Below are 26,987 nucleotides of genomic sequence, written 5' to 3' on the forward strand. Positions count from 1 at the left end.
ATAATCAGCTAAAATACGGCAAGCTTTTTAGAAAAGCTATTACTTGTTTACATAAATGTCGTACGCATTAAAAACGGAAGTGTCTAGTTTCATTTTGTAGTTTACTAGTTAATTTTTATTAATTAAAGTTCTTATGGAAAGGAAAAGTTCAAGGCATCTCAGTAAACCCAAATTAGTTTTAATAGATAGCAGGATATCAATTAGTACAATCTGTGTTATAGTAGTCTCAGGTACAATCGATATCTTAAATTAAAATGGAGGGATGTATAAGACTAAGTTAACCATCGGTGAGTCAGTCTTTCTTGGAATATAATTACACCTTTACTGCACTGTTTGACTTACATGTATAATTGGTAATTTGAGCCACAAGTTTCGTAAAGCTGTCAGGATTTGAAGGTAAGGACTAATTTTGCTGCCTGGGTAGCCCAATCATACGGATTCAGGGGCTGATCCGTCCATTTTTAAAAGGGGGTTCCCAACCCAGGACAAAAAAGGAGGGGGGGGGGGTCCAACTATATGTCCCCATTCAATTGTATTGATTGTCAAAAAAAAAGGGGGTACCAACCACCGGAACCCTCCCCATGGATCCCCCACTGGGATTGAGACTATTAATACTATAAATTATAGTCCTTTAGCCTTAACATTTAATATGAGACAGGCATTTATTAAATTCAATTCAATTCAATATTGTATTGGAAAGAGCACAATAGAGGCGTGATCCAAATACAGACAATTATAATATTAAAACAACATATAAATGTAATAAAGATGCATGTAACATTAGTCATAAGCCAATTCTATGTATACCAATACATTATAAACTGATATTGATACCATAAACTTATACATCAGTATTATTCTAGATTTTCATAAATTTACTTAAAACACACAATCTGATGAAACGGTATGGTGGTCTCTCAAATCAAGAGCTTCTTCAATATACATACAAATAGATTTTAATTCTTTTTCAGACTTAAATACCTGTGAAATGGGACGTAGTCTGTGTATACATTATTTTGATTAATTTAAACAATCCCAATTAATGAGGGAGGGTAGGAGGGGTCCTGATCCCGAAATCCCGAGCTTAAAAATACGAAATACGGTATTTTGAACCCCATGGTAAATTGACCCCGGGGTCAAAATACCGGTATGGTAAATTGAACCCCCCATGGTAAATTGAACCCCCCCTGTATGGAAAATTGAACCCCCATGGTAAATTGAACCCCCCTGTTTGTTTCCTCCTAGATGAATATTAGAACATTTTACATTATTCTAAAGCTTATCATAGATTAAAAAATCATTCATACAAGAAGGGGAGGTACATTTTCCATGCTTAATTAAAAGAAATATCTTTGCTTGGTATAGGTGCTCTGAAGTCTTTACCAACAAAATGTCATTCAAAATACTTATTGACACATTATAACTAGACCATATGTAGCTTGAATGCTTTAATTATTTGTAATTATAACATATGTATATATATATATATATAAGGGTAGTTTTGATTTTCCATGGTAAAAAAAGGGGGAGGGGGTCAAAATACCATGGCAAAGTAAAATTTTAAAAATATCTTTTCCAGCAAGTTAAATACATACAAACTACTTATTTGTGTATTCTATCTACATAAAAGAGTTCAAATTGCCAGAATTTCTGAAATTAAAGGCCTAGAGTAGGGGGTTCAATATACTGCAGGGGGGTCAAAATACTATGGCAAAGTAAAATTTTCAAAATAACTTTTCCAGCAAGTTTAATACATACAAACTGCTTATTTGTGTATTCTAACTATATAAAAAAGTTAGAATTGCCAGAATTTTTTAATTAAAGGTCTAGAGTAAGGGGTTCAATATATCGCAGGGGGTCAAAATACCATGGCAAAGTTAAATTTTCAAAATATCTTTTCCAGCAAGTTAAATACATACAAACTACTTATTGGTGTATTCTAACTACATAAAAGAGTAAGAATTGCCAGATTTTTGGAAATGAAAGGTCTAGAGTAGGGGCTACAATATACTGCAGGGAGGTCAAAATACCATGGCAAATTAAAATTTTAAAAATATCTTTTCCAACAACTTTAATACATACAAACTACTTATTGGTGTATTCTTACTACATAAAAGAGTTAGAATTGCCAGAATTTCTGAAATTCAAGGCTTAGAGTAGGGGGTTCAATATACCGCAGGGGGGTCAAAATACCATTGCAAAGTAAAATTTTAAAAATATCTTTTCCAACAAGTTTAATACATACAAACTACTAATTGGTGTATTCTAACTAAATAAAAGAGTTAGAATTGCCAGAATTTCTGAAATTCAAGGCCTAGAGTAGAGGGTTCAATATATATACAGCAGGGGGGTCAAAATACCATGGCAAAGTAAAATTTTCAAAATATCTTTTCCATCAAGTTTAATACATACAAACTACTTGTTGGTGTATATTAACTACATATAAGAGTTAAAATTGCCAGAATTTTTTGAATTGTCTATAGTAAGGGGTTCAATATATCGCAGGGTGTCAAAATACCATGACAAAGTAAAATTTCAAAATATCTTTTCCAGCAAGTTTAATGCATACAAACTACTTATTGGTGTATTCCAACTATATAAAAAAGTTAGAATTGCCAGAATTTGTTTAATTAAAGGTCTAGAGTAAGGGGTTCAATATACCGCAGGGGATCAAAATACCATGGCAAAGTAAAATTTTAAAAATATCTTTTCCAACAAGTTTAATACATACAAACTACTTATTAGTGTATTCTAACTATATATAAAAGAGTTCAAATTACCAGAATTTCTGAAATTAAAGGCCTAGAGTAGGGGGTTCAATATACCGCAGGGGGGTCAAAATACATGGCAAAGTAAAATTTTCAAAATAACTTTTCCAGCAAGTTTAATACATACAAACTGCTTATTTGTGTATTCTAACTATATAAAAAAGTTAGAATTGCCAAAATTTTTTCAATTAAAGGTCTAGAGTAAGGGGTTCAATATACCACAGGGGGGTCAAAATACCATGGTAAAGTAAAATTTTCAAAATATCTTTTCCATCAAGTTAAATACATACAAACTACTTGTTGGTGTATACCAACTACATATAAGAGTTAAAATTGCCAGAATTTTTTGAATTGTCTAGAGTAAGGGGTTCAATATATAGCAGGGGGTCAAAATACCATTGAACACCCTACTATAGACCTTGAATTTCAAAATTCAAGCTATTCTAACTCCTTAACATAGTTATAATACTTCAATAAGTAGTTTGTATTTATTTAATATACTGGAAAAGATATTTTGAAAATTTTACTTAGCCATGGTATTTTGACCCCCCTGCGGTATATTGAACCCCCTACTATAGACCTTGAATTTCAAAAATTCAAGCTATTCTAAATCCTTAACATAGTTATATTACTCCAATAAGTAGTTTATATGTATTTAATATACTGGAAAAGATATTTTGAAAATTTTACTTAGCCATGGTATTTTGACCCCCCTGCGGTATATTGAACCCCCTACAATAGACCTTGAATTTCAAAAATTTTAATTAAAAAATGGAAAACAACACGTTTAATTAACATAGTTACAATACTCCAGTTAGTAGTTTGTATGTATTTGATATACTGAAAAAGATATTTTGAAAATTTTACTTAGCCATGGTATTTTGACCCCCCTGTGGTATATTGAACCCCCTACAATAGACCTTGAATTTAAAAAATTCAAGCTATTCTAACTCCTTAACATAGTTATAATACTCCAATAAGTAGTTTGTATGTATTTAATATACTGGAAAAGATATTCTGAAAATTTTACTTAGCCATGGTATTTTGACCCCCCTGCGGTATATTGAACCCCCTACTATAGACCTTTTATTTCAAAAATTCAAGCTATTCTAACTGCTTAACATAGTTATAATACTCCAATAAGTGGTTTGTATGTGTTAAACATGCTGGAAAAGATATTTTGAAAATTTTGCTAACCATGGTATTTTGACCCCCCTGCGGTATATTGAACCCCCTACTTAAAACCACAAATTAAAAAAAATGATAGCCAATAAGTTGTAAATTAGATTATCTGCAATACTATTTATCAAAAACAGGGGGGTTCAATATACCGCAGGGGGGTTCAAAATACCATATGTGAAAAATGACCCCGGGGTCAAAATACCATGCGGTATAATGACCCCGGGGTCATTTTACCGCATGGTATTTTGACCCCGGGTTCACTTTTTAGGGGGTTCAAAATACCATATGACACCGGGCTTAAAAACACGAAATCCTGAGGTCCCGAGATTCGAAAAAAGAATTCCCGGATCCCGAAAGGGTCAATACCGAAATCCCGAGCTTAAAAACACCTGATCCCGGAGTCCCGATAAAGGTCCTATCCCCCCTCATTAATTAAAATTAAAAATAAACCAAACGGAAATACTGTAACGTTTCTGATTTTGGTTACTCAGCCTTGATAATCACAAAAATAAATGGTTTGTTCTGTGGTAGTTTGAAAATAAATTACCTGACTTGCAATGTATTGAAAATAAATAACTCAGCAGGTCTAATCGAAAGTATCACAGATGGCACCAGCTTCTTCATAAATTCATCTTTTTTCCCCAAAAAAATCGGGAAACACTTCCCAATTTTTATACAACCGCAAAATTTGAAAATTTTTTCGTCGTTTATTGCTATCACGTTGGCGTCGACGTCTGCGTCGTCGTCGTCGTCGTCGTCGTCGTCGTCCGAATACTTTTAGTTTTCGCACTCTAACTTTAGTAAAAGTGAATGGAAATCTATGAAATTTTAACACAAGGTTTATGACCACAAAAGGAAGGTTGGTATTGATTTTGGGAGTTTTGGTCCCAACATTTTAGGAATTAGAGGCCAAAAAGGGCCCAAATAAGCATTTTCTTGGTTTTCGCACTATAACTTTAGTTTAAGTTAATAGAAATCTATGAAATTTTGACACAAGGTTTATGACCACAAAAGAACGGTTGGGATTGATTTTGGGAGTTTTGGTTTCAACAGTTTAGGAATTAGGGGCCAAAAAAGGGCCCAAATAAGCATTATTCTAGGTTTTCGCACAATAACTTTAGTTTAAGTAAATAGAAATCAATGAAATTTAAACACAATGTTAATGACTACAAAAGGAAGGTTGGTATTGATTTTGGGAGTTTAGGTCCCAACAGTTTAGGAAATAGGGGCCAAAAAGGGACCCAAATAAGCATTTTTCTTGGTTTTCGGACCATAACGTTAGTATAAGTAAATAGAAATCTATGAAATTTAAACACAAGGTTTATGACCATAAAAGGAAGGTTGGTATTGATTTTGGGAGTTTTGGTCCCAACAAAATAAGGGGCCCAAAGGGTCCAAAATTAAACTTTGTTTGATTTCATCAAAATTGAATAATTGGGGTTCTTTGATATGCCGAATCTAACTGTCATGACTGTGTACCGGTATGTAGATTCTTAACTTTTGGTCCCGTTTTCAAATTGGTCTACATTAAGGTCCAAAGGGTCCAAAATTAAACTTAGTTTGATTTTGACAAAAAATGAATCAGTTAGGTTCTTTGATATGCTGAATCTAAAAATGTACTTAGATTCTTGATTATTGGCCCAGTTTTCAAGTTGGTCCAAATCGGGGTCCAAAATTAAACTTTGTTTGATTTCATCAAAAATTGAATAAATGGGGTTCTTTGATATACCAAATCTAACTGTGTATGTAGATTCTTCATTTTTGGTCCTGTTTTCAAATTGGTCTACACTAAAGTCCAAAGGGTCCAAAATTAAACTTAGTCTGATTTTAACAAAAATTGAAATCTTGGGGTTCTTTGATATGCTGAATCCAAAAATGTACTTAGATTTTTTATTATGGGCCCAGTTTTCAAGTTGGTCCAAATCAGGATCTAAAATTATTATATTAAGTATTGTGCAATAGCAAGTCTTTTCAATTGCACAGTATTGCGCAATGGCAAGAAATATCTAATTGCACAATATTGTGAAATAGCAATTTTTTTTTTAATTAGAGTTATCTTTCTTTGTCCAGAATAGTAAGCAAGAAATATCTAATTGCAAAATATTGTGCAATAGCAAGATTTTTTTTAATTGGAGTTATCTTTCTTTGTCCAGAATCAACTTAAATCTTTGTTATATACAATATACAATGTATATTCACTTTTTACTACCAACTGATAAATTAAAATAATCTTTACCATTCAGTGATAACAAGCAGTTTTTTTTACATCTTAATATTTTATGATGTATTTAAATGAGTAGTTATTGTTGCAAACTCCATTAGAAATTTTAATTGAGATTAGTTTTGGAATAAGGGAAAGGGGGATGTGATTAAAAAAATTGGGTTCATTTTTTCTCATTTGAAATTTCATAAATAAAAAAGAAAATTTCTTCAAACATTTTTTTGAGAGGATTAATATTCAACAGCATAGTGAATTGCTCTAAGAGAAAACAAAAATTTTAAGTTCATTAGAACACATTCATTCTGTGTCAGAAACCTATGCTGTGTCAACTATTTAATCACAATCCAAATTTAGAGCTGAATCCAGCTTGAATGTTGTGTCCATACTTGCCCCAACCGTTCAGGGTTCAACCTCTGGGGTCGTATAAAGCTACGCCCTGCGGAGCATCTGGTTTAATAATAAAAGTATAAATATTATTTAAATATACTTGAAATGTCTAAAAATTGGGTTCATTTAACTTGAGGTATATTGTCTCAGGAAATCTTATCTCACTTTTATTTTAACAGGGCCGTAACTACTTCATTGAGCATGTTGAGGCAAATGACTCATGTAGTAAATTTCAAAACCAAACGTTTGTCTCCATATCAAATTGTGTTCACGGTGAGTGCCTTGCAAGAAGCAAGTTCTGTTTTCCCTCAGACGTCAGCCCTGATTTTTCGGGATCAATGTTTCTAATCTATTTGTCTTTTGTTCATTGACTGCCCTTCTGTATTCTGTGTTGCATTTCTTTTGTAATCTAGTAATTTTGTTATGAACTTGATCATGAGTTTAAAAAAAAGCAGCTACAGACTGTCACTTAACTATGTGAATTCCATTTTTGCTTTATCATGCACATTGGTCTTTTGATGTTGTCCCTAGAAACTTTTAAGTCTTACACTGAATTTATACATTTTGCTTTGAGACCAAAATATTGTCAAAACATTATTAAAACAAGACTTGCATTTTCAGATTATGAAAGGGTCCTCAGAACACCCAGAAAGCATGATTCGCATCGCTTCTTGGGCCTTCAGTGGCTCCAAAACCCTTCAAAATTTTTTTGTCTCGCTCCGCTCGGCGAAATAGGTTTGCCAATACTTTTAAATGAGGCTAGTTTACAACAAAACTTTAATACTATGTATGTATGCAATACATGTATATGCAGTTGGGAATATAAAAGATTCATTTCTGCACGGAATGATGATTAATTCTAATTAAATGGTACATAATGACTTGACTATACATGTATTATTTATAATAAACAAATCATTTAAAAATTATGTTTTCAAATATCATAAATATAGTTGTGAAAATGAATAATCAGTCCCTTGCTTTAATGAAAATGAAAAATCTTGCTGCAATAGTGCAGAAAAAGAATAATCTGTCCTCTTAGTTTACAAAAATAAATAACCGATCAAAAACAAATCCTCCTGGCCCCCCCCAGAATATCAAATGGTCATTCCCTTAGTATTTCCTGAATTATTATTTAAAAAAAAAACGACCATTTTACTTTCAGGGGGGTGGGGTTCTCTATAAAAAATAATTTTGATATAGGCCTAGATAAAAAATATTCTGATATCAATAAAAAAAAAGTCACTGGCAAATTTTGCTATTTTGCTGGCTCTGATTGAAATATCTTAATTCAAGCTGTCAAAATAGCCTGTTACCAGAGAAATGGCTATTTTAACAGCACTACATTTGTACCTAAATGTATATAGTAAAATTGTTGCAGGTGCTGGAAAAATAGAAATTATATGTTATTTTGCTGGCATTAGCTTAGTTAAACCATATTCATGATATTTTACTTACTTTTCTGCATGTTTAAAAGTAAATTAGTGACAAACTGATTACTGTCGATTCATTTATTTTCGTGGTTACCATTTTTTGTGGATTAATGAAAACTTACATGCTCGTGGATATTTAATTTTTTGGTTAAATTGCAAAAGTCTGCAAAAAACAAAACTCTGACATTGTTGTACAAGCCTTTTGGAAATTTGTCATTAGGTGTACATTTAATTTAATTTTGTGGTTCCCCTTTACCCACAAAATCCACGAAAACTAGTATTCAACGAATAATAATCAATCCACAGTACATGTTTGGTCAGATTATCTTTTTTTCTTCTTCCAGGTGCAATATTGTTGTTACAACTAATCATACAAGAGGGTGTATTAAGAGCCTGAAGCAGCATATGATCTAATCTGGTGTTTAAAACTACATAATGGTCCTATTTTCCCCAGACAGCAAGAATCAGTTTGCATCTGTGTATCTTTGTATTTATTATATGTAAGTTAATAAACTATTTTAAACCAATTCTTCTCAGTTGTAATAGCTTGCAGTCAGGGGTACTACTTGTACAAGTTATTTTTATTTACTTGAAGAGGTAAAAAAAAATATACACATATAAGTAAATAAATAATGTTTGAATAATCTCCCCTTAATTTTTTCAAAAATTTACTTGTACATTTGTATAAGTAAATTTTTCTTGCAATCCCACAAAAGTCCTCTAGTTTTGAGATGTAAATTCATGCCTTTAATGATTTTTCCCAGGTTTGCTCAATTTTTTAATTAGAGTTCAATGTTTCATCTCATTAATTCAACAAACATGACAAAGAAACTGATTGCTGCAAAGATCTTTAGTATTTGCTAAGATCTTTGCCCAAGGCCTTCAAAAATTGCTCCTTGGGGGCTTGTAAATGAGCAGTGTTCTGAAGATAAGTACAAATGGGATTTTCATTGTCCATGAAATTACACTTAAATGATAAGTAAAGACATCTGCAAAGGGCAGATAATTTAAAATTCTATTAGAGCAAAGAAATCATAAGAATTCAATAAAAGAAGATAGGATGACTTTTTTACTTTTACAAGTAAAAAAATCTGAATGTCTAAGGGACATAACTCAGCTAATATTTTTTTTTTACCTATACAAGTAAATAAAATTCACTTGTATAAGTATCCTACAAATTTACTTATATTAAAGTATATTAATATTACTTCTTCAAGTAATTAAAAAATAACTTGTACAAGTAGTACCCCTGACTGGCTTGGTTTATTGTAAAGAAATCTGATACATTTATAAACGTGTTCCTTGTCCTTTATCTGTAGGTTCTTTACCCATATGTTGAAAGGGAGAGGACCAGCCTTATTCATTTGTACATTATATATAATGGAAAGTTCTGGAACATTGACTATAAGTGTGCTGCCACAGGGTTGTTTTACATGTATAAAACACAGAAAAAAAATCTGAATTTGATTTTTTTTATGTAGGCTCCATACATGTATATACATACATAGAAATAAACGAAGGAAAATACACCCTACAGCAGCAGGGACCTACTTACAGTATTAAACTATTTACTGTCTATAACATTAAACAACCTCAACTACAACGAAAATTTGTAAATGGTTTATGTGTAGGTATAACAGTAAACTACATCATAGGGAGAGGATTGGTATCTCACAAAACATGTTAACCCCGTCACATGTTTGCGCCAGTCCAATTTCAGGAGCCACTGGCCTGTTTTAGTCTTGTATGTTTTTTAGTTTTAGTTCATTTATATGTTTTGGAGTTTAGTATGAAGTCCATTTTCACCGAACTAGTCATGCTAGTACATTTAAATAACAGTATTTTATTTAGGGTTCAGCTGAAGACCACCTCAAGGTTCAGGGTTTTCTCGCTGCATTGAAGACCCATTGGTGACCTTCAGCTGTTATCTGCTCTTTGGTAGGGTTGTTGTCTCTTTGACATATTCCCATTTCCATTCTCAATTTTACATCAGCATATGAGTATTTTCCCCTTAAAATTTGATTTTACATTAATTTCTCAGTTTATTGCTATTATTATTATTTAATAAAGGCCTTTCTCTTAAACATATCTTTGTTAGGTTTGTTTCCAATTGCATTACATGTATTTACAAATTTAATACCTATTTACTTTATTTTAGGATATTCATACAGTTGTGTCAGGTAAGTTACATTTTGACCTGACTGATATTAGGGGTTTTCAGTACACACAATTATTTTTTTGAAGTTGGCAGCTTCCATGTGATATAGCAAAAACTTCCAAAAAGGCATATTTGGCATGAATAAACTCTAATGAACTCCTGTTTTGGAATACATTTTATAAAAATAAAAATAAATATAGAAATAAGAAGATGTGGTATGATTGCCAACGAGACAACTCTCCACAAGAGAACAAATGACAAGGTTAACTACTGTAGGTCACTTCAACAATTAGCAAAACTAGTATCACATTGTAAGGCCATGAAATGACAACGGGAAACAATTCAAACATTTAAACTAAAGGACTGATAAATGTACAAAAAAATAAGCAAAAACCAAATACAACATGCAATACACAGCAGCAAACGCCAACCACTAAATTACAGGCCCCTGACTTGGGACATGCACATATTAAATGTGACAGGGTAAAAGATATTTGCAGGTTCCAAACCCTCATTTAACCATGGACAGTAGCTATATAGTCCAACAGTACAATATAAAAATAAACTATAAAAATGAGTTGAAATCATTAATTTGATTCAAAGCACAAATTAACCCTAAGAAAAACCTGTAAGTACAGATCTGAGAGTATTCACAGTTACTTAACATGCTGAATGCTCTTTCAAAGCCAACATTTAACAACTGATGAAAAAATAATGCATCAGCATTTTTTGACTAAGATATCAATTTGTTCACATCCAACATCCAATGGACTTTTTAACAAAAAAAATTGCAAATATGTAACAAAGAAATATAAAAGGCTAATAGACAAAGCACATTTGCAAAAAAGAAAGACAAGAAATCAAATATTTACCATATCACAATACCACAACACTGGAATGTATAAGTACAGATCAGCATCAAGATTGTATATATTTAACCTTAATTTATTGAAAAAAATTGAAGAAACCTCATAATATATGGTTATTTAAGCATATTAAATGAATATAATTATGATTGATTCTTATTTTATTTGTTCACTAGCTTGTAGAATCACAGAACTGTGATATAAAAATTGAAGATGAGTTATGGCCCTTGCAGTGGTATCTGGTAAGTAGTACAGAGTAAGCAAGAGTTAAATGTATTGTCTGTCACTGACATCAGTGTTTAAACTTTGAATTTTTGCATAAAAGCTTGTAACAGCTTATGCAAAACAACAAAAGCCTCATTTTGAGATATTGTCATTAATCATTGTTCATTTTTAGCTCACCTGGCCCAAAGGGCCAAGTGAGCTTTTCTCATCACTTGGCGTCCGTCGTCCATCGTCGTCGTCGTCGTCGTCGTCGTCCGTCGTCGTTAACTTTTACAAAAATCTTCTCCTCTGAAACTACTGGGCCAAATTAAACCAAACTTGGCCACAATCATCATTGGGGTATCTAGTTTAAAAAATGTGTGGCGTGACCCGGCCAACCAACCAAGATGGCCGCTATGGCTAAAAATAGAACATAGGGGTAAAATGCAGTTTTCGGCTTATAACTCAAAAACAGAAGCATTTAGAGCAAATCTGACATGGGGTAAAATTGTTTATCAGGTCAAGATCTATCTGCCCTGAAATTTTCAGATGAATCCGACAACCCATTGTTGGGTTGCTGCCCCTGAATTGGTGATTTAGGGAATTTTTGCTGTTTTTGGCTATTATCTTGAATATTATTATAGATAGAGATAAACTGTAAACAGCAATAATGTTAAGCAAATTAAGATTTACAAATAAGTCAACATGACCAAAATGGTCAGTTGATCCCTTTAGCAGTTATTGCCCTTTATAGTCAATTTTTAACCATTTTTCTTAAATCTTAGTAATCTTTTACAAAAATCTTCTCCTCTGAAACTACTGGGCCAAATTAATCCAAACTTGGCCACAATCATCATTGGGGTATCTAGTTTAAAAAATTTGTCCGGTGACCCGGTCAACCAACCAAGATGGCCGCCATGGCCAAAAATAGAACATAGGGGTAAAATGCAGTATTTGGCTTATAACTCAAAAACCAAAGCATTTAGAGCAAATCTGACATGGGCTAAAATTGTTTATCCGGTTAAGATCTATTTGTCCTTAAATTTTCAGATATATCGGACAACCCGTTGTTGGGTTGCTGCCCCTGAATTGGTGATTTTATTGAAATTTTACTGTTTCGGGTTATTATCTTGAATATTATTATAGATAGAGATAAACTGTAAACAGCAATAATGTTCAGCAAAGTAAGATTTACAAATAAGTCATCATGACTGAAATGGTCAGTTAACCCCTTTAGGAGTTATTGTCCTTTATAGTCAATTTTTAACCATTTTTCGTAAATCTTAGTAATCTTTTACAAAAATCTTCTTCTCTGAAACTACAGGGCCAAATGAAACCAAACTTGGCCACAATCATCATTGGGGTATCTAGTTTAAAAAACGTGTGGCGTGACCCGGCCAACCAACCAAGATGGCCGCCATGGCTAGAAATAGAACATAGGGGTAAAATTCAGTTTTTGGCTTATAACTCGAAAACCAAAGCATTTAAAGTAAATCTGACAAGTAGTAAAATTGTTTATCAGGTCAAGATCTATCTTCCCTGAAATTTTCAGATGAATCGGACAACCCGTAGTTGGGTTGCTGTCCCTGAATTGGTAATTTTAAGGAAATTTTGCTGTTTTTGGTTATTATCTTGAATATTATTATAGATAGAGATAAACTGTAAAAAGCAATAATGTCAGCAAAGTAAGATATACAAATAAGTCAACATGACCGAAATGGTCAGTTGACCCCTTTAGGAGTTATTGCCCTTTATAGTCAATTTCTAACCATTTTTCATAAATCTTAGTAATCTTTTACAAAAATCTTCTCTGAAACTACTGGGCCAAGTTCATTATATTATAGAGATAATTGTAAGCAGCAAGAATGTTCAGTAAAGTAAGATGTACAAACACATCACCATCACCAAAACAAAATTTTGTCATGAATCCATCTGCGTCCTTTGTTTAATATTCACATAGACCAAGGTGAGCGACACAGGCTCTTTAGAGCCTCTAGTTAGATATTAGTAAAAGCTTAGTTTACCCAGAAAGATATTTCCCTTCAAAATTTATCTAACAAACAAAGGTCAGAAAAAGGTCATATTTGTGAAACAAAATTGAAAAGGTCAATGACCGAAATGTATCATGGATTTAGGTCATGTGAAAAATTGTAAAGAAATTATTCTTTCATTATATTTAATCATGTTAATTGAGATTGTGTTATTTAATTGACATTTGTTCTAATTTTTTTTGAAGAATTCACTCTGATATTTTTAGATAATCTGATAATATATATATATGCGTACAAATGCCTCTCCAGATAAGAACCTAATGGTATAATGAAAATAATATCTACCAAATTAATAGATATATATTTTATCAGTCATATTCAAATTTTCTTACTACTAGGGTGATATTCTGACATTTGATACACAAGACACAGTACTATTATACTCATTTCAACAGAATTGGATTTTGCGTTTCATATTTTATGGAACCACTTTCACAACTGAAACAATTAGGTCATTTTAAACCAAACTTAAATTATTAAACTTGATAAACATGCCTCATGAGAACTTAAATTTTCAGTAATGGTACTTTTAATGATAAATATAATGTGAGCAATATTTGATTTCTTTGGAGACTAGTTGTTTCTCTAATGAGGAATTTCAGACTACAAATAATATGTTGATCCTTTCTGACCTTTCATTTCCTGAATCATAACTTGGTTCATAACTCTAAAGTGATATTTTATCAGTGAATATTATAACATTTTGAATTAGTCGTGATAATATCATTGATGTTATGCTTCCTTGCAATATTATAAATAATCTAGGCACAACTCCTAAATCATAAGTCTACAACATACTCCATATCATTTTAGTATAACACAGAAGTGAACAAGTATGACATGAATGTTCTACCTGCCTGGAGAGGTTGTGTGAATGGTACTGGTGTTACAGTTGGCGTGGTGGACAAAGGTGTTCAGGATCATATTGATCTGAAAATTGTAAGTATTACATAACCCGAATAATCCAGTCGTTATATTACACTCCCTATCGATCACTACATTAACTCGAAAGCTGGAGAGAGTCGGAGAAGGTAAGGGCTTAAATTATTCGAGTTAAGTATTACAAGGTTATATACAGTGGGACTAGCTGTTTTATATTTCATGCCTTGATTTTTTTGTTAGCTTGAGAGTTTTACCATAATCATGATAATGATTGATGCTGAAAAAAACTATGGGCAAAGTAAGCTTTTCTCATCATTTGGCTGCCGTTGTTATCATCCGTGAAGTTTTAAAAAAATCTTCTGCAATGAAACTACTAGGCCAAATTTGGCCATAATCATTATTGGGGTAGCTAGTTTTAAAAATTTATCTGTTGACCCTGCCAACCAACCAACTAACGGTCATGGCTAAGAATAGAACATACATGTAGGGGTAAAATGCAGTTTTTGGGATACGATTGCTTTCAAGCAATCTGTAGACTTATACCGATGGCTCAGAGCAATTTCCCTCACGTCAATCGTTTTATTCTAATTATTAAGGAACATCTCAGATTCTTATGATTGTCTTGCTTTAAAAGGTAAAAACAAACAAAGGGATTGAACTTAATCAACTTTCCTATAATGTTCTTTTCATAATCTTCATGTTTGATAATTCCCTTGACTTCGATGCATGTTTTTAACAACACGGAAAATCAGAATTAAGCAGTATTTATATTTAGTGTAGTTATAAATTTAGAAACACGTCAGAGGGAATTCCCAGTTTTGATAAAATGCGAGAGTTCTCTGAATACCGATAAATCTATTTCTGTCATATAAGAACTGAAGTGGAGTTTTTCTTATATGTTACCGTTATGAAACTGATATTTGAGATTGTACTTCCATAAAGAAATTGAGAACCATCTAGGTCGTTTAATAAGCATTTAATATATCTTGCCCCAGGGTTTGATTTGGAAATTATGCGCATGCATATAGTTTTCTTGACTTTAAGGGGTTTTAGATTGAATGGGTGCTCTGGATTCCCCACTCAATTAATTAATTTATAACTCATGGGATCTTTTCTATGTATGTCTGCTATTGAGGGTTATTGTTGTTGCATAATTTTAAATCATATGCATCATTTAGATTAAAATAAATATATTCCACATCGTAGAACACCCCTTCAGGCGAAATGGAGTCTTCCATATTATCGTTTCGAGTTGTCTCCCTTCCGACAGTAACTTACGTGAATTCTGAATATAAACAAGACGTCGAGTATTAGCTGGTTCTGTCAATAAACGTGGTATTATATTAAAAACGAATGCAATTTAAACCGATAAATGTGTACGGAAAGGAGCCATGATGACTGACCCAAAGGAAATTAAATATTTAAAGAGTTAGGAATGGGGTTCCTCCTAGAATTAACGTAGGAAAAAAGGGTGATAAGATACGAATTGAAATCTACATCATACGACGATCGATCAGCACATTGATTACTATACGTCGGCGCATCGCTAACAGTCACTTAATAAAATATAATATAACCAATGAGTGAAATAAAATACCTTCTCTGACATCTCTCACTCTGAGTCAGTCAGTCAGTCAGTGACTGCTGTGGAAAGTAAACTTGGTATTGATAGTATAAAAATAAAACACAATAGACCTAATTACATTGTTCATACACTTTTATCCGGGTTTGGCTATTTTGTAACTATTTTACATGTCTGTTTGTCATTTGAATTAGTTTTGAAAATAATATTATCCAGCTACATGCATACATGTGTCAATGAAACAATGGCAATCGTATCCCTCAGAGCAATCTGCTCTTTGATTGGCTTTTATCACTGAAACTGAAGCGTTTAGAGTAAAACTGATATGGAATAGAATTGTTAATCAGGTTTAGATCTGTCTGCTCTGAAATTTTCAGTCCTATTCTTCATAAAAAACGAGAAACACTTATGAACCACTCCAACAAACGATAACCACTGAACAACAGGCTCCTGACTTAGGACAGGTGCATATACAAATGCAGATGGTTTAAACATTTTAACAGCACCAACCATTTAAAGATTGGTTTTAGAAAGACTTACAGAGCCTATACACACAAACAGAAAATATAATTATATAAAAGGCAAATATTATTATTATTTCACACTTATACTGATTTATTTGAAATAAGGATATGTGGTAGGATTGTAAATGAGACAACTATTCAACAAAGTGCAAGTAATGTCCTGGCTATTTTACTGAAGACATGTTTGGTTCCATTAATATTTATATATTGGTCATGATATAATAATGTAGGTTTTTTGTGAAATAAGATATTTTGTATTCTATAAAGGACAAAGTGCTGAAAGTGTTTTTTATGTGTCAAAGTATTTTACAGTTTATCTAAAAGCAGAAAAATATAGTAAATATGCCAATACACATAATTAACACGTCTGGTGATGTTTCATAGCCTGACTGGTTTCTTTCCAAAAGGACCTTCATCAGAGGCAGTATGGTGTATTGTTGTTTGCACCCTATTTATATAGATATGGTAACCAGCGGTTCAGAAATAATTAGCGGTTAAGAAATAACCAGCGGTTCAGAGTTAACCGGCGGTTCATTCTTATATTACTTCTGTTAATTATGTGTATTGGCATATATACTATATTTTTATGTTTTTACATTTCCCCTGCTGATACACATAATTAATATGGCTTCTACTAACTAAAGCTTCTGTTGGAGTTAATGTGTTTAGAGACCTTTTATGTCAGTACACCTTTATTATATTGCCTATTTTACAGTTCATTTTGTTTATTATTGCAGAATAGAAGATTTGATTTTAATAATGCTAATGAAGGATCAGTTACATCCTATCAGTAAGTAGCCAATTACTATTGTTATACATTTAGGGGACAACTAATTGATATTATGCGAGGGGGTGAGGATATTTTGCAGATTTACTATTAATTTTTATCTGTTGCTAACTTGCTACACATGCTTACTGTAAATTCAGAAATTATTGCGTGCATTTATTATTGTGATTTTGTCATTTTAGACTAAAATACGATTTTAATTTTTTCGATTCTGAGAAAAATTCTGTTAAATTCATATAAAATATTTCAAAATGTGAGTTTAAATTATTGCTTTTACAGCTCTGTTGCATTTTTCGCAATAATAAAAACCTCGCATTCATTTCTGAATTTACAGTATTTCATTTTGATGGGGTAAATTTATTTTCTCTTCTGTACACACTACTTCACCTGCATTTTGTGATGCAGAATATAATTAGTCCACTCTAGTAATCTTTTGAAGTAAAGTTCAATGGATTGAAAAGTACACAAAAGCATGCATTCTCATTTCAAAGCATTTTATAGCTGACTATGCAGTATGAGCTTTGTTCATTGTTGAAGGCCATATGGTGACCTATAGTTGTTACTTTCTGTGTCATTTGGTCTCTTCTGGAGAGTTGTCTCATTGTCAATCACACCACATCTTCATTTTTGTCGAGCCTGCAACTTTTGTTGCAGAAAGCTTTAATACATAGAGATAGTGATTGGGTGGAGGCGGCGGCGGTGTTAGCTAACTTCTTAAAAGCTTTATATTTTAGAAGGAGGAAGACCTGGATGCTTCATACTTTGTATATAGATGCCTCATGTTGCAAACTTTCCGTCAGTCACATGTTCTAATGTCCTCGACCTCATTTCATGGTTCAGTGACTACTTGAAAAAAAGTTCAGATTTTTTGTAATGTTAAATTCTCTCTTATTATAAGTAATAGGATAACGTTATTTGGTATGTGTTTACCTTGCAATGTCCTCATGCCCGTCAGACAGTTTTCACTTGATCTCGACCTCATTTCATGGATCAGTGAACAAGGTTAAGTTTTGGTGGTCAAGTCCATATCTCAGATACTATAAACAATAGGTCTAGTATATTAGGTGTATGGAAGGACTGTAAGGTGTACATGTCCAACTGGCAGGTGCCATCTGACCTTGACCTCATTTTCATGGTTCAGTGGTTATAGTTAAGTTTTTGTGTTTTGGTCTGTTTTTCTTATACTATATGCAATAGGTCAACTATATTTGGTGTATGGAATGATTGTAAGGTGTACATGTCTAGCTGACAGGTGTCATCTGACCTTGACCTCATTTTCATGGTTCAGTGGTCAAAGTTAAGTTTTTGAGTTTTGGTCTATTTTTCTGATACTATATGCAATAGGTCAACTATATTTGGTGTATGGAAATATTTAATGATCTATGTGCCAGTCGGTAGGTTTCATTTGACCATGACCTCATTTTCACGGTTCATTGCTCGGTGTTAAGTGTTTGTGTTTGGTCTGTTTTTCTTTAATTATAAGCAATAGGTCAACTATATTTGTTGTATGGAAGAATTGTTAGCTGTACATGTCTGCCTGGCATGGTTCATCTGACCTTGACCTCATTTTCATGGTTCATTGATCAATGTTTAGTTTTCTTAGTTAATGTTGAGTTTATGTGACAGTTGTAATAAAGCTTTATATTTAGGACTATCAACATAATATCAATGATTAGTAAAGAAGGTGAGACATTTCAGCATGTGCACTCATGTTAAACTTTTTTTTATCAAAAGAAAATTTTACAATCTTATTTTAGGAACCTGTCCTTGTTCTTTTTGTACAAAAAATAACATAGATCTTTTAAAAATACTTAATAATTAATTTAGCAATACATATATTTAGGTGTATTTTATATTAGGTAAGACCTATGAAAATTATTTAATGAATTTTGCAATATATTAAAGTCAATTGACCCTTGAAAGTACTAGTTAAAGCATGCTATGGTTGTATTATGCTGTAGAAAATATAAGAATAAGATGTGGTATGATTGCCAATGAGACACCTCTCCACATCATCATTGGGGTATCTAGTTCAAAAAATGTGTCCGGTGACATGGCCAACCAACCAAGATGGCCGCCATGGCTAAAACATGCGAACAACCTGTTGGTGACCTTCTGCTGTTGTCTGCTCTATGGTTGGGTTGTTGTCTCTTTGGCACATTCCCCATTTCCATTCTCAATTTTAAATAATGTGGATGTTAGCAACTATAGACTTAAACACTATGAACTTCAACAAGCTATCTTCAAACCAAAGATAAACTTACAAGGTTTTTAAGATAATTGAAAAGGATACACTTGTAAGTGAAAACTGTTATTGCACCTCATTTGACTTTTTTACTATTAAATGTTTGTTTTTTGCAGACATGGTACTAGGGTAGCTGGTGTTATAGGAGCTCTGAAGAATAAGAATTTTACAATAGGGATTGCTTTTGGGGTAGAAATAGCAGGTACCCAGTTAAAGAAGCATGAGATTCTTTACCCATTTATTATAGCCCTGCTTACTTAACCTTGGGTATAAAAGAACCTTTGTGTTTGTTTGTTTGTAGTTCATATGTTGCATTGTACTTTTAAGTAACTCCTCCTAAAAAGGATTTCAATGAAATATAAACATAGTCCTTAGTATATAAAGAGATTTTATGCACCTTCTAGTTCATTATTTTATCAAGCTGACTTTTGGGGGTGAAGGAAGAGACATAAATTAAAGATTTAACTATCTATTTTTTTTTCTTTCAGCAATTTTTTTCTTGCTCTGTATTTTTGATTCAGAAGATGTTGCTTATCTTTTCTCATCACTTTGTGTCCGTCCTCCGTCGTCGTCGTTGTCGTACGGCGGCGTCTGTTAACTACGTTTCTACAAAAATCTTCTCCTCTGAAACTACAAGGTCAAATTTAACCAAACTTAGCCACAATCATCATTGGGGTATCTAGTTCAAAAAATGTGTCCGGTGATATTGCCAACCAACCAAGATGGCCGCCATGGCTAAAAATAGAACATAGGGGTAAAATGTAGATTTTGGCTTATATCTCTAAAACCATAAATAGCATTAAGAGCAAATCTGACATGGGTTAAAATTGTTTATCAGGTCAAGATCTATCTGCCCTGAAACTTTCAGATGAATCCGAGAACCTGTTGTTGGGTTGCTGCCACTAAATAGGTAATTTTAAGAAAATTTTGCAGTTTTTGGTTATTATTTTGAATATTATTATAGATAGAGATAAACTGTAAACAGCAATAATATTCAGCAAAGTACGATCTACAAATAAGTCAACATGATCAAAATGGTCAACTGACCCCTTAAGGAGTTATTGCCCTTTATAGTAAATTTTTAACAATTTTCCATAAATTTTTGTTATCTTTTACAAAAATCATCTCCTCTGAAACTACCAAGTAAAATTTAACCAAACTTGTCCACAATCATTATTAAGGTATGTTGTTAAAAAAATGTGTTCGTTGACCGGGCCAGCCAACCAAGATGGCTGCCATGGCTTAAAATAGAACATAGATGTAAAATATAGATTTTGGCTTATAACTCTGAAACCAAAGCATTTAGAGCAAATCTGACAAAGTTAAATTGTTTATCAAGTCAATATATATATGCCCTGAAATTTTCAGATGAATTGGACAAATGGTTGTTGGGTTGCTGCCCCCAATTGGTAATTTTTAAAGAAGTTTTGCGGTTTTTATATTTTAATTTTTTGTCGTATATTGCTATCACGTTGGCGTTGTCGTCGTCGTCCTGCGTCGTCTTGCGTCGTCGTCGTAGTCCAAATACTTTTAGTTTTCGCACTCTAACTTTAGTAAAAGTGAATAGAAATCAATGAAATTTTAACACAAGGTTTATGACCACAAAAGGAAGGTTGGGATTGATTTTGGGAGATTTGGTCCCAACTTTTTAGGAATTAGGGGCCAAAAAGGGCCCAAATAAGCATTTTCTTGGTTTTCGCACTACAACTTTAGTTTAAGTGAATAGAAATCTATGAAATTTTGACACAAGGTTTATGACCACAAAAGGAAGGTTGGGAATGATTTTGGGAGTTTTGGTTCCTACAGTTTAGGAATTAGGGGCCAAAAAAGGGCCCAAATAAGCATTATTCTTGGTTTTCGCACAATAACTTTAGTATAAGTAAATAGAAATCTATGAAATTTAAACACAAGGTTTATGACCATAAAGGGAAGGTTGGGTTTGATTTTGGGAGTTTTGGTCCCAACAGTTTAGGAATAAGGGGCCCAAAGGGTCCAAAATTGAACTTAGTTTAATTTTAACAAAAATTGAATCCTTGGGGTTCTTTGATATACTGAATCTAAAAATGTACTCAGATTTTTTATTATTGGCCCAGTTTTCAAGTTGGTCCAAATCGGGGTCCAAAATTAAACTTTGTTTGATTTCATCAAAAATTGAATAATTGGGGTTCTTTGATATGCCAAATCTAACTGTGTATGTAGATTCTTAATTTTTGGTCCCGTTATCAAATTGGTCTATATTAAAGTCCAAAGGGTCCAAAATTAAACTAAGTTTGATTTTAACAAAAATTGAATTCTTGGGCTTTTTTGATATGCTGAATCTAAACATGTACTTAGTTTTTTGATTATGGGCCCAGTTTTCAAGTTGGTTCAAATCAGGATCCAAAATTATTATATTAAGTTTTGTGCAATAGCAAGAAATTTTCAATTGCACAGTATTCACCACTAGCAAGAAATCTTCAATTGCACAGTATTGTGCAATAGCAAGAAATTTTCAATTACACAGTATTGCGCAATAGCAAGAAATCTTCAATTGCACAGTATTGTGCAATAGCAAATATTTTCAATTACTCAGTATTGCGCAATAGCAAGAAATATCTAATTGCAATTTCAATTGGAGTTATCTTTCTTTGTCCAGAATATTAGTTGAATCAACTTAAATCTTTGTTTTATACAATACAGATATATGATTAATATTTCAATTGGAGTTATCTTTCTTTGTCCAGAATAGTAGTTGAATCAACTTAAATCATTGTTTTATACAATATACAATGTATATTCACTTTTTCTACCAACTGATAAATTAAAACAATCTTTACCATTCAGTGATAACAAGCACTTTATTTTACATTTTAATATTTTATGATGTATTTAAATGAGTAGTTATTGTTGCAAACTCCATTAGAAATTTGAATTGAGATCAGTATTGGAAAAAGGGAAAGGGGGATGTGAAAACAAATGGGGGTGGGGGGTTAGATTTTTCTCATTTCAGATTTCATAAATAAAAAGAAAATTTCTTCAAACATTTTTTTGAGAGGATTAATATTCAACAGCATAGTGAATTGCTCAAAGGCAAAAAAAAATATTTTAAGTTCATTAGACCACATTCATTCTGTGTCAGAAACCTATGCTGTGTCAACTATTTAATCACAATCCAAATTTAGAGCTGAATCCAGCTTGAATGTTGTGTCCATACTTGCCCCAACCGTTCAGGGTTCAACCTCTGCAGTCGTATAAAGCTGCGCCCTGCGGAGCATCTGGTTGGTTATATATAATTATTATCTTGAATACTATTATAGATAGAGATAAACTGTAAACAGCAATAATGTTCAGCAAAGTAAGATCTAATAATAAGTCTACATGACCAAAATGGTCAGTTGACCCCTTAAGGAGTTATTGCCCTTTATAGTAAATTTTTAACAATTTTCATTAATTTGGTAAATTATTGTAAATATTTTCCTCTGTATCTAAAGGGCCAAGTCTATATAGATAGAGGAAATTATAAGTAGCAAGAATTTTCAGTAAAGTAAGATCTACAAACACATCACCATCACCAAAACACAATTGTTTCATGAATCCATCTGTGTCCTTTGTTTAATATGCACATAGACCAAGGTGAGCGACATAGGCTCTTTAGAGCCTCTAGTTTGTATATAATATCATACAGTCTTAAAGCTTTTAAAACTCACCCTTTAAAAAGAAAAAAAAATATGTGTAGGAGTTATCTCCCTGATCACTTTTTTTCTTGTAATGAGATCTGCTTTGCAACATAAAAGAAAGCAACAAATTTATTTTTCAAATACATTTTATTTTGACTGAAGCTATCCGGAGAAGCCATATGAGAGTTATTTCCCCTAATGCATTTGACATAAGTGATATGCATTTCTAACTCGAAAACAATAAGTGATAGAGCCCAAGGGTCTTTTAATTTGAGGTCCTCGGATAAAAAAAGAAGAAATTAGGTCAAGGTCAGTGTTCAAGGTCACATTCTTAATTTAGATTTTCTCTTCAAAAACCGTACAAGATATCAATCACATTTTTTTACTGAATTGTTAGTTGTGGCATGTTGTAACACATACTTTTTGGTTGAAAAGGTAAACTAACATTAAATTAGAGTTTTCTCCCCTTTTATATATAGAATTACGCTTATGGTGATATAACTCATTCACCATATATATAAGAGACCTAATGTCTTTTGATTTGATTTGATTTGAGGTCTTGGATTATGACCTTCAAATTGAAGTGACCTTGTGTAAAGCTGAAGTAGCTATTTTTTGTACTTTTGTAATGTACAATTGTATAGAACCATCTATTTTCAGATCAGTGTCAGGTAAACTATAAAAAAATACCAGAAGTGACATTTTTCAAACCGGAAGTAACAGATTATCTCCATTATTTAAAAAAAAATGTCTAGAAACCATATATTTTTAAATCAGCGTACAATAAGCCATCTTTTGACACTGGAAATGACATTTTAAACAGCATTTGCATATTTGTGTATCAAAATAGATCTTTTCGGGTGGAATGATTTATGGGCATTATGTTTTCTTCTATGTGCGTTCGTCTGTCTGTTAGTTTGTTCGTTCCTTCTTTTGTTCGTTTTCCCTCGACTTATATGCATGTTTTTTAAAACAACATGGAAAATCAGAATTAAGCAGTATTTATGTATATAGTGCTTTTATAAATTTAGAAACACGTCAAATGGACTTCCCCAGAATTCCGATAAATCTATTTCTGTATCTGATAATAGAACTGAAGTGGAGTTTTTCTTATCATACCGTTATGAAACTGATATTTGATATTGTACTTTTAGAAAGAAATGGAGAACCATCTAGGTTGTTAATTAAAATTAGATAAACATCTTTGCTACAATTGATGGTATTGTTGTTGCATAATTTTAAATCATATGCATCATTTAAATTAAGATAAATGTAGTCCACAATGTAAAGGTGTTAATAGAACACCCCTTCAGCTGAAATGGAATCTTTCATATCGCTTCGAGTTGTTTCTCTTATATTTCTGTCAATTCTTAATCAAAATATGACGATACGTCGAGAAAGATTAACTTATTCTGTCGATAGACATCGTATTATATTAAAAGCGATCGCAATTTATACAGAGGAATGTGTAAGGAAAGGAGTCATGCCCACTGACCCAAAGGAAATTAAATATTTAAAGAGTTAGAAATGGGATTCCTCCTAGAATTCACGTAGAAAAATAGGCGATAAGGTACAAAGTGAAATACCTTATAATAAAAGAATAAATGTGAAGTTGAATTATTTTCGAAAATAATACTTATACATGTATCAATGAAAACAATGGCAATCATATCCCTCAAAGCAATCATGCTCTTTGACTATTGTGACTGTATTTCATTTGTTATTTTCTTTTTAGATATAAAGATAGCTTCTACAGCTGTTTGGGATACGTTTGATGTGAGAGCATTCTATCATCATATGGATAGTATTCAGGTTTACTCCTGCAGTTTCGCTAATTTTCATACTGGCACTAAAACATACAAATTAGAGAAAAATCAAGAGGATGCATTCATAAAGGGAACTACTGAGGTATTTATCTCCCCTTGAATAAAATTCATATAGGTATTACTTTTTCTGGTATTTTAGGCGTAACAGACTAACCTTTTAGAAAATCCATATAAATCAAAGAATTCCATGAATTATCGAAGCAATCTAGGAGAAGGCATATTTTGCTCTATCCATAATTGAACATAAATAGATATTGATGTAAAAGACACGCATAACATACTAATACAAATCATGGTCAAGTTAAATAATTATGAAAATGTAATTACTGTGTTGGAAAAGAGGGAATTGATCATTGTTCATATGCCACTCAGCAATGAAGGAGGTTGAGTTTTTATCATGTAACAAGTATTTGTGGATAAAAGCCACACATAAATATTGTAGATCTTTATTTATTTTATTTGTATAATTGATTAATTGATTTCTTGATTATTAAACAAATTCAATAAGTCACACTTTTATTTAAGAAACTTGCACTTAACAAATTATAATCTCATTCAGTCTTTTGATTATGAATGGAACTGCCAAAACAAATCATTATGTGGCCAATCAGCTGATATACACTGTATTCATATTTTACCATAGGTGTGTACTTACAGGGTTTGGAGAACTTCATATTCAAATTCTGCATATTTTTACTCCAAGTTGGTTGAACGGTAAAATGTAGAGAACTTTAAAGTACATTATTTCATCTTATATATGATCCTCTGGCCTTTGTTTGTCTTATATGATTTTTATCAGACTTGGGGTCAATTACGTTGGAATGTAATTAATTAAATTACACATTACATTGCAAAAATGATCAATTACATCAGTTACACATTACACTGTTTTTGAAATGTAATTAATTAAATTACAATTACTTTACTAAAGTAATTAATTAAATTACACATTACATTTCAGTCATGGTAATTTTTTTTAACAATATTATACATGTATAAATAATGCATGTGTAAAATATTCATGCAAGCATAATTGCATTTGATAATCATTAGCCATTTTACTATTTTGTCATTTAGTCTGAATCTCTCTGGTCTGAACACTTTGACATCAATTCTAAATAGCTTTACGACAGGAGCTAATGTGGTAGATATTGCTTGATCAGAACATGGAAGTTCTATGATCAAAAGATCATCATATTGAAAGGAAGGGGAATTGGTTCCTATTAACTTGCCAATGCATCAAGGGGTATTTTGACATCTCAAAAATGAAGTCATTTAAATTAAACATAATATAAATAAAGATATTATACATAAATCATTAATATTTGTTTTTACATTAAAAATATCAAAAAGTGTGCTTGTCACAATATTGAAAATATTTTTTAGTACAAATAAAGTATGTATAATGACTTAATATTAGCAATATTTTGCTAATTAGATAAAAATACATGTAAAAGTGGCATTGCCCCATGACATTTTAATCTGATTAATTGCTGTTTGTTTTTACAGCTGTTAATTTTTATTTCTCTACTCCTTTTGTGTATACTAATTTGACAAAATGATTGTGTACAGTGATTTTAAATTCTAAATGAACTGTCTAAGACAGATTTTTCACAGTGACACTTTTTATTGGTTTTTGTTTAACAAGGTGATTAATTACTTATCAATCTATTTAGTTAAAAGATCTTTCTTAAAATCTGAACACTAATATATGATGTTACATTTTTTTAATTTATAATTAAATAATAATTATTAAAAAAAAACATCTGTAGTTCAAATAAATATTAATATACATTGTAACTTCAGTATAAATTATAGACTTCATATATTAAAAAAGTATGTAATGTCAATATATGAAAAACAAGTATTATTTTACAATTTATATTATTTAACACAAATCCTTATCTTTAACACCATAAAAGTATATGTAATTGAAATGTAATTCAAAAGTAATTGAGCATTACATGCTTTTTTCAATGTAAATAATTAAATTACCATTACATGTAATTAAAAAAATGCTAAATTACACATTACATTCAATTACATGGAAAATTGTAATGCATTACACTTAATTACCATTACATTTTCAATTACCCCATCCCTGATTTTTATGCCCCATTTATGGGAATTATGTATTCTGGTTTGTGCGTCTGTTCGTTCATTCGTCAGTCCGTCTATCCATCTGTTTGATATTCGGTCTGTCCATCTGTCCTGT

At 31.9% G+C, this 26,987-nt stretch overlaps 1 protein-coding gene across 3 annotated transcripts in view; it reads left to right on the forward strand.

Moving 5' to 3' along the window:
• Positions 1–230: 230 nt before the first annotated feature.
• The window catches only part of LOC143064340 (neuroendocrine convertase 2-like), a 45,577-nt gene continuing 18,820 nt past the window's right edge, over positions 231–26,987 (forward strand). For 2 of the 3 annotated variants that reach the window (XM_076237103.1, XM_076237105.1), the window contains exons 1-8: positions 260–396; positions 8,336–8,491; positions 10,150–10,171; positions 11,192–11,257; positions 14,084–14,209; positions 16,996–17,048; positions 19,407–19,492; positions 24,682–24,854. In XM_076237103.1, the coding sequence (XP_076093218.1) occupies positions 8,427–8,491; positions 10,150–10,171; positions 11,192–11,257; positions 14,084–14,209; positions 16,996–17,048; positions 19,407–19,492; positions 24,682–24,854 (591 nt within the window). In that variant the 5' untranslated portion in view covers positions 260–396; positions 8,336–8,426. Of the gene's footprint in view, positions 397–8,335; positions 8,492–10,149; positions 10,172–11,191; positions 11,258–14,083; positions 14,210–16,995; positions 17,049–19,406; positions 19,493–24,681; positions 24,855–26,987 lie in introns of all 3 variants that reach the window. The other variant, XM_076237104.1, reaches the window with a different exon arrangement.

The sequence above is a fragment of the Mytilus galloprovincialis genome, chromosome 2 (assembly GCF_965363235.1).
Source record: "Mytilus galloprovincialis chromosome 2, xbMytGall1.hap1.1, whole genome shotgun sequence".
Classification (NCBI taxonomy): domain Eukaryota; kingdom Metazoa; phylum Mollusca; class Bivalvia; order Mytilida; family Mytilidae; genus Mytilus; species Mytilus galloprovincialis.